Source organism: Helianthus annuus, chromosome 3 (assembly GCF_002127325.2).
Source record: "Helianthus annuus cultivar XRQ/B chromosome 3, HanXRQr2.0-SUNRISE, whole genome shotgun sequence".
Lineage (NCBI taxonomy): Eukaryota > Viridiplantae > Streptophyta > Magnoliopsida > Asterales > Asteraceae > Helianthus > Helianthus annuus.
The window spans coordinates 146,209,672-146,219,171 of record NC_035435.2 but is presented as its reverse complement, the minus strand read 5'-3'; the positions used below and the strand labels follow the sequence as shown (position 1 = coordinate 146,219,171).

Sequence of the window (9,500 nt, the reverse complement as noted above, 5' to 3'; positions counted from 1 at the left end):
AGGGTGCAGGTCAGCAGGTGGTTATTGGTGTTTTTCCGGTGATGCAGGTCAGCAGGTGGTTATTGTTATGGTGGTTATTTATAAGGGGTGAATTGGAGCCAAGGGTGCAGGTTGTCGGTGGTTTGATTAATTGTTGCAGGTTACCCGTCACCGGTTGTTGATGGTGGTTCAATTGTTGTTATTTGAAGAGGATATGGACGTTGAAGAGTATGAGTGGGACGGTGGGTCTGAGATTAGAGAGAAAGAGGGAGAAAGTGGGAGAAAAGGGTTGGGTAGATGGTGGGGCCCCTTCTTTATTAGTTTTTTAATAGTAAGGGCATTATAGTCAATTTACACCAACTTAACTGAGAAAAGTAAACTCCATCCACGCCAGGGACTATCCGGGAACAAAAATTGAAAACTTGGGGACTATTCAGGTAATTTTAAAAAGTTGGGGACTATAGGTGAAAAAAGACGAAACCATAGGGACTATCCGAGCATTTTTCTCACTAAGAAATAAACTAAGATATACTAAAATGGTAAAACAATGTAACAAATCTAATAAAACAAAAGTCAAAACTCATACATAGTTACTAAATTACATTAGCATACGACAAGAAAAATAAAGAGATTCTTAAAATAATCAAAACATACCCGATAAGATAATTAAACAAAGGGATCTACAATCCTCCTAATCTATATCTTCTATACTAGGGAAATTGGCCTGTAATAATCCCATCTAGACCTTATTGGCCATTAATAATCCCACCTCAAAATATTCCCCCCACCAGTCTCACCTTTCACTTATTTTTCCTACAATGGTCCTCCGTTAAAAAAACTTAACGGAGTTAAGCTTTTTTCCAAATTACAAACAAATTTTTTAGGGTTTTGATTAGAACGACGATACGAGTCCATTGATGTAAAACGTGCCTCGAAACAGTGCTCCAAACGATGAAAACGGCGCTTCAATTCGGGTGTTTAAATTTCCAATTAACCAAATGCAAGTTACTTGGAGCACAATTTCGAAGTAAGTTTTACATCAATGGACTCGTATCATTGTTCTCATCAAAAGCCCTAAAAAATCTGTTTGTAATTTGGAAAAAAACTTAACTCCGTTAAGTTTTTTTAACGGGGGACCATTGTAGGAAAAATAGGTGAAAGGTGGGACTAGTGGTGGGAATATTCTGAGGTGGGATTATTAATGGCCAATAAGGTTTATGTGGGATTATTACAGGCCAATTTCTCTCTATACTATATAATAAAAGAAACCAATAAGTGGACACATGTCATTCATTGTAACCATCTATTTTTTAGTTTTTTTTCCTCTCTATCCTACTTAATTATAGATAATTAATATTAATCAAACGATAATTATAAAATTAAATTTAATATAAATTTAAACAATTCGTATAGGAGATAATATAATATTTTGAAATATTTATTAGATTTCAAAATTATTTATGCTGAAATTAACAAAAGACGTACATTAAATATAAATTAATATAATGTATATGATTTATTTGTTTTATTAAATTAAATTAGTTAAGGGTAGAACCTATTTAAAAAATGTTTATAAGGGGTAAACAAAAACATTAATCAATGTTTAATGGTTCTATACTTTTATTTTCGTGTTCAACTCTCAACTCAAATACGGTATTCACTATGTTTACGTGACATTTATTACCATTACCGCAATCACCCCGTCCATCATATATCGAGTATATCCGTTAGTTTTTTTAAAGATATAATTTTTATTAGATTTATTCAACCTGTGTAATAAACGAGGTTTTTTAAAGATTACAATATTTTTATCATTTACTGTACAAAATTACATTTATGCAACTCGTGTAATACACCGGGTTTTTAAAAATATAACCTTTTTATTATGTGGTATATAAAATTAGATTTATTCAGTCCGTATAATACAAAAAAGGTTTATAAAGATATAACAAGATATAACTTTTTATTGATTGGCATATAAAATTACACGTGTTCAACCCTTACAATACATGGGGTTCTTAAGGATATAACTTTTTTATTATTTAATATATAAAATTACATTTATTTAACTAATGTAATAAACGAGATTTTTAAAGATATATTGTTTTATTATTTGGTATATAAAATTACATTTATTCAACCCTTGTAATAAATGAGGTTTTTAAAAAGATATTTTTTATTATTTAATATATAAAATTACATTTATTCAACCCGTATATTACACGGGGTTCTAACCTAGTTTTAGTATAAAAGGATCCAGTGTATTGTCTTTTGCCTTTTACTTCTTTACTAACAAAAGAAAAGTAATTATTGGGACAAAAGAAAAGTAGGGTTAGGATATAATAGGAAGTTTATTTGGCTAAGAAGACTAGGAAGTAATCTTGACCATCCATTTAGTTAATCAAGGGCTAAGATTAAATGAGGGAAATTGAAGGGAAGAAAAGAGGCGCGAGAGTTTTGTTTAGGGGCATTCTAGGCAATCCAAGGCAATAGTTTCTTTCTCCTCCAATTCCCTTCATTTTTTAAACGTTAATAACTCTTCCATACGACATTATTTTTTTATAAAAATTGCACCAAAAAAACAAGCGTTTTTTTATCTTTAAAACGAGTATACTATTGCTATATTTCCGAATATTTTTTAAAACCCAGTTGCGTAAAACGCAATGGAAAAAACCCAGTTGCGTAAAACGCAGTGAAAAAAAAACCTAAAAAATGACATTTTTTTAAAACGCAATGCACAAAAAACACAAAGAAATATCTTATTTGTAAAACGCAATGGCCAAAAAACACAAAGAAATATCTTATTTGTAAAACGCAATAGCCTAAAAACACAAAAGAAAGTATACTTTCTAAAACGCAATGGACTGAAAACACATAAAAATGTGTTTTACCTAAAACGCAATGCACCAAAAACACAAAGTAATGTCTTATTTCTAAAACGCAATGGCCAGAAAACACTTAAAATGTCTGTTTTCTAAAACGCAATGGACTGAAAAAGCATAAAAATGTGTTTTACCTAAAACTCAATAACTAAAAACACTTCAAAAATGTGTTTATCTAAAACGCAATAGCCAAAAAACACATAAAAATGTCTTATTTCTAAAACGCCATTGCCTAAAAACACAAAAGAAAATGTATTTTCTAAAACGCAATGGACTGAAAACAAATAAAAATGTGTTTACCTAAAATGCAATGAACTAAAAACACTTCAAAAATGTGTTTTTTTCTAAAACGCAATGGCCAGAAAACACATAAAACTCTCTTATTTCTAAAACGCAATGGACACAAGCTGACCTGCCTGTGAGTCTGTCTGAACCAGAGAGTAGCAAATCAAAAAACTGTCTACGAATTACTGTCTTCGAAATGAGGCAATTTCTGGAAAATTAAATTTTCTGATGCATTTTTATTAAAGCAATTTAATCAAAAGCTGACCTGTCTGTGGCTCTGCCCCTTGGACTCCGCCAGGGGCTGCCGCCCCTGGACCCCCCAAAATCGTAAAACGCAATGACTAAATCAAAAACCCAGATAATAAAAATGAAATTAAAGAATTTCTTACATGGATCGAAGTCGGTTTCTTCAACGATTGACGAAATTTGAATGATTGAAACACTTATCAGAGATCGAATCGAACGGATCGAGTGATTATCTTCAAAATCACCGGAAAAAACGAGATTTTGTATGAAATTAAACTGGGTTTTCTTCAAAAAAAGCTGAAGAACACGTTGATTGGGTGTTTGAATCATTGATTGGTGACGAAAATCGCACTATAATGTAGTGATTATATTGAGATAGAAAGTGAAGAAATGGTTGAAGATGGTGGGTTTTGAAAATGGTGGGTTTTGATGTTACTGGGAAGAAGAAGGAAGAAGAAAAGGATAAGATTGACTAAAATATGCTTCCTCTTTATTTTAAATTTTGCCACATGTCCTAATCCTATTGCTTCCTATACTTCCTAGCCAAAATAAACTTCCTATTTGATTCTCACCCAAGAAAAGTAAAAAGTATAAAATATAAATATGAGTTAAATGCGAGTTTAGTTTATGTGGTTTGAGCTATTTCGGCAGTTTAGTCCAAATATTTCATTTTTTGTCTGTGGGTCTAAAAAGTTTCACCGTTGCAATTTTAGTCTACTGTGTTAACTTTATCCATTTTTTCTGTTAACGAGAAGATCAATTTGTTCATTTTATATGTAATTCTGTTAACTAGAAGGGCAATTCGACCATAAAAAAATGACCGAAAATCGGATTATCCGATCTTGAATCACCCCTGCTTACCCTATCCACAGTTAAAATGATGTTCGAGTTCTCTATGTGTAACACGGAAGATTTTTAATTCATAAATAATTTTTTCTATTGCTCCCATATTTTTTGAATCCAAAAAGTTAATTTTGCCATTATCGGGCTTTTAAATTCACTACAACCAATTAAGGCGCGTGGTTTGATTTTTGGCCCAATCATAAAAATAATTGGTTGTAACTTGTAACACAAACATAACTTGTAACACAAACATTTTGAGGTCAATTTATCCTTTTACTTAAATGTCATTTCTATAGTATGGCCAATTGCATGTGTATGTATCCTTCAATATCATAGTGGACCCAAATGTTAGGCCGACTGGCCGAGGGATCTCTCGAGTGTTATCTCAGACAGTTGAAAGGAAACTACTATATGGCCGAATAACATTCAAAAACAATAATAAACCAAAAAGTGACTCAAATATTGATAGTATATTAATGAAACAATAATTTGGTACAATACTACACTCGGCTCATGTGCTTTTGCGCAAAGCATTACAATTTACTAAATTTACAAATGCCTAAAAAATGGCCACAAACTCCAAAATTTTGTACAAGGAATACTAAAGCAACAAAGAATGACCTTTTACAAAAGAGAAATCTAAACAACTCTTCCGGCCTCCAATGTTTGTTCTACTTTACCTTTAAACAAGAATACTCATATCTATTTTACACATCCAAGCCCTTAGCATTTTTAAGTTGCACTTTTTACGGTTTGGTCGATGGTAAATTCCGCATTTTTCATACTCCAAGCACTCATTTGAGAAATCTTGACGCTTTGAGTGCCGTTGTTAAATGCAAAAAGATGAGCATCCTCATAGTTAAGAAATTGTGGATAGACCCGACTTGTGATGCATGTTTTTCCGCCTGCTCCGAAACTCTCGATGATTGAGTGGTCGATCTGTAATATTCAATAACAAGGGGTCAAAAGGCATAGATGACAATTTAATGAAATTGGTTTGGGTATGTACCACATGCATTTATGCACTAGATAACTTTTACATACCAAGTTTCTTAGTGAGATCTCATCGTATCGAGGATCTATGTCAACAAACGCGCCAAAACTTGTCTTGTCGATGGTGCTTCTGATTGTAGACCTTTAAAATAACAAACGAACATGTAAATAGACAAACAATGATCCTGATCGGCTTAGCCTTTAATTTAATTTATCAACAACTAAAAAAACAACCAACCTGCTAAGGTCGCTACACATGAGCACAGAATAGCGTCCTTTTTGGTTTTGGAAAACCCTAAAGAAAATCGCGGTTTGTTCTTTCAAGTCTTTAGATGCCATAGCCAAAACACCAAAAGGCCCGATTACACCCTTGCTTGATGCACCCTTGTCGGTACAAAGTGCTTGCGGATCAGCCGAACACGTATCCACAACCTCCGCCTCTTTCAAATCCTCCAATTTAAACGAAATTGTAACATCCGCCTAAATTAAAATTCGAAAACAAAAACGAGTGTAAAACAACACAATCACCAAGGCACTGATGCATAACGTACAACCTTTAAACCACAAGGTACAAACCTGAGAAGCAGTAACACCCTCGATTTCGACAACAGACCCGGATTTGAGCCTCTTGTTTTTAAGCTTAACTTCATTTTCACGAAGTGTTTCTATCTCCTCCACCGGCCACTGGATCAACTGCTTCCCACTTCTGTCAATCCAAAGGGCCCTTGGAAACGACTAAAACAAAATTGCAAAAAAACATTCAATAAAACGATATCGTTTCACCGATAACTTAATTTTTTTTTTTTTAAATTATACCTGAAGCCCAGCCCATCCTTTTTCAATATCATCTTCTTCCGAATCTTTTTCAGGAACCCACGCCCACAAAACCCTCCTGTTCTTCGACTCGTCAAAGAATGACTTTGACGCATAAAAGTTTCCATAGTCGTATCTCAAATCCAACGTGCTCCCACTCAAACTCAACCCGTTTTGCGGCAAAAAGTTCTCGCGGTCAGGACTATACGTCCCGATCGTGTACCAATCATGCCCTTCAAATCCCGCTTTCATCACATGCAAAACACTCCCACTACTCACAACAGACGTATCCAGCCCGTTGGTACTATTCAACGGGACAGGAAAAAAGTCGGGACACTCCCATGTACCCGTAGAATCCGCTGCCGCAAGCGGATTCTCATACCGAGTCCAGGTTACAAAATCCGGACTCTGGTACAAAAACGCCATACCGTTGTTGTCACGATCACCACCGACAACAATTCGCCATAAGCCATCGGGCCCGAGCCACGCGGTGCTCGGGTCTCGAAAACAATCGTCTTTGACGCCTTCGGGTGGGGTTATTATCGGGTTGTGGGTGGATTTGACCCATTCGCGGAGAAACGGGTCGGAGCGATTTTTAGGCCAGGCGAGGTCTTGGACTTGGCGGGAAGTGGAGTCGCTACCGGTGTAGAGCATGGCTGGAAGGTTACCCGGGAGGATGGTGGCGGATCCGGACCAGCAGCTGCTGATGTCGGGTTCGTCGGTCGGGTAGATTGCCGGGTCTAGGTGGATCCAGTTGACGAGGTCGTGGGATACGGCGTGGCCCCACACGATGGTGCCGAAAGTGGGGGCCAGTGGGTTGTATTGGTAGAAGAAGTGGTAGACGCCTTGGTATAACATTGGTCCTGTGTATACAACGTATAAAGATTATTAAAAAAATATATTTTAGCAATTAGTGTGTTTTTTTTTAGAAATTACTATTTTTATTAGCTTCTTTTTAGTGGGGAATTTAGTATAAAGATTATAATTTTGTTTTTATGCTCGAACACAGAAAAAGTATTGATTAAAAACTTAATATAATAATTTAGAAATTACTGTTTTTATTAGCTTCTTTTTAGTGGGGAATTTAGTGTAAAGATTATTATATTTTCTTTTTATACTCAAACACAAAAAAAATATGTTAAAAAATTTAATATACTAAATTTATTATCATTAATAATTGTTACAAGGTATTTTTGCTTTTTTTAATCTCTTTTAAGTTTTGTTTTTAATTTTTGATTGGTACTTGAAAACTTACAACAAATTATTATTATAAGTCATAAAATTACTATAAAACCATTTTTTAATATGAATTCGATTATTAAATATATAATTATATATAATATATAATATGTTAATGAGTTTACACTGGTATACGGCTCGTATAACTATATACGGGCCGTATATAATAAAACAAAAAAAACATTCTCTGCGTATTTTCCTTTTCAAAAACATTCTATACGGGCCGTATATTTTGTATACGGCCCATACACACTAGGGATGTGAAAATAAGATTTAGGGGGTGTGGGAATAAGAGGAGCCTTATTCAAAGTTCCCATAATCTTATCCACTTTTGTTCTTTTAATAATAAATAAAGGGGTGAATTGGAGCCAAGGGTGCAGGTTGTCGGTGGTTTGATTAATTGTTGCAGGTTACCCGTCACCGGTTGTTGATGGTGGTTCAATTGTTGTTATTTGAAGAGGATATGGACGTTGAAGAGTATGAGTGGGACGGTGGGTCTGAGATTAGAGAGAAAGAGGGAGAAAGTGGGAGAAAAGGGTTGGGTAGATGGTGGGGCCCCTTCTTTATTAGTTTTTTAATAGTAAGGGCATTATAGTCAATTTACACCAACTTAACTGAGAAAAGTAAACTCCATCCACGCCAGGGACTATCCGGGAACAAAAATTGAAAACTTGGGGACTATTCAGGTAATTTTAAAAAGTTGGGGACTATAGGTGAAAAAAGACGAAACCATAGGGACTATCCGAGCATTTTTCTCACTAAGAAATAAACTAAGATATACTAAAATGGTAAAACAATGTAACAAATCTAATAAAACAAAAGTCAAAACTCATACATAGTTACTAAATTACATTAGCATACGACAAGAAAAATAAAGAGATTCTTAAAATAATCAAAACATACCCGATAAGATAATTAAACAAAGGGATCTACAATCCTCCTAATCTATATCTTCTATACTAGGGAAATTGGCCTGTAATAATCCCATCTAGACCTTATTGGCCATTAATAATCCCACCTCAAAATATTCCCCCCACCAGTCTCACCTTTCACTTATTTTTCCTACAATGGTCCTCCGTTAAAAAAACTTAACGGAGTTAAGCTTTTTTCCAAATTACAAACAAATTTTTTAGGGTTTTGATTAGAACGACGATACGAGTCCATTGATGTAAAACGTGCCTCGAAACAGTGCTCCAAACGATGAAAACGGCGCTTCAATTCGGGTGTTTAAATTTCCAATTAACCAAATGCAAGTTACTTGGAGCACAATTTCGAAGTAAGTTTTACATCAATGGACTCGTATCATTGTTCTCATCAAAAGCCCTAAAAAATCTGTTTGTAATTTGGAAAAAAACTTAACTCCGTTAAGTTTTTTTAACGGGGGACCATTGTAGGAAAAATAGGTGAAAGGTGGGACTAGTGGTGGGAATATTCTGAGGTGGGATTATTAATGGCCAATAAGGTTTATGTGGGATTATTACAGGCCAATTTCTCTCTATACTATATAATAAAAGAAACCAATAAGTGGACACATGTCATTCATTGTAACCATCTATTTTTTAGTTTTTTTTCCTCTCTATCCTACTTAATTATAGATAATTAATATTAATCAAACGATAATTATAAAATTAAATTTAATATAAATTTAAACAATTCGTATAGGAGATAATATAATATTTTGAAATATTTATTAGATTTCAAAATTATTTATGCTGAAATTAACAAAAGACGTACATTAAATATAAATTAATATAATGTATATGATTTATTTGTTTTATTAAATTAAATTAGTTAAGGGTAGAACCTATTTAAAAAATGTTTATAAGGGGTAAACAAAAACATTAATCAATGTTTAATGGTTCTATACTTTTATTTTCGTGTTCAACTCTCAACTCAAATACGGTATTCACTATGTTTACGTGACATTTATTACCATTACCGCAATCACCCCGTCCATCATATATCGAGTATATCCGTTAGTTTTTTTAAAGATATAATTTTTATTAGATTTATTCAACCTGTGTAATAAACGAGGTTTTTTAAAGATTACAATATTTTTATCATTTACTGTACAAAATTACATTTATGCAACTCGTGTAATACACCGGGTTTTTAAAAATATAACCTTTTTATTATGTGGTATATAAAATTAGATTTATTCAGTCCGTATAATACAAAAAAGGTTTATAAAGATATAACAAGATATAACTTTTTATTGAT

The 9,500-nt window shown here is 33.7% G+C and overlaps 1 protein-coding gene across 1 annotated transcript; it reads right to left on the bottom strand.

The window, feature by feature from the left end:
• Nucleotides 1-4,686: 4,686 nt before the first annotated feature.
• On the bottom strand, nt 4,687-6,945 carry LOC110930102 (beta-fructofuranosidase, insoluble isoenzyme CWINV3-like). The gene is made up of 5 exons (XM_022173328.2): nt 6,045-6,945; nt 5,805-5,963; nt 5,467-5,708; nt 5,280-5,370; nt 4,687-5,174 (listed from the first exon to the last, which is right to left on the bottom strand). The coding sequence occupies exons 1-5, from the start codon at nt 6,897-6,899 to the stop codon at nt 4,968-4,970; spliced, it is 1,554 nt and encodes a 517-aa protein (XP_022029020.1). The 5' UTR covers nt 6,900-6,945; the 3' UTR covers nt 4,687-4,967.
• Between the last annotated feature and the right edge of the window lie 2,555 nt (nt 6,946-9,500).

Bases quoted from the DNA above. Each gene is read 5' to 3' on its own strand.
- LOC110930102 (XM_022173328.2), bottom strand. From the start codon at position 6,899: ATGTTATACCAAGGCGTCTACCACTTCTTCTACCAATACAACCCACTG. The intron at 5,964-6,044 runs GTATAATTTAAA...ATTTTGTTTTAG, and splicing joins AAGGATGGGCTGGGCTTCAG to TCGTTTCCAAGGGCCCTTTG. The intron at 5,371-5,466 runs GTTGGTTGTTTT...GTTATTTTAAAG, and splicing joins ATGTGTAGCGACCTTAGCAG to GTCTACAATCAGAAGCACCA.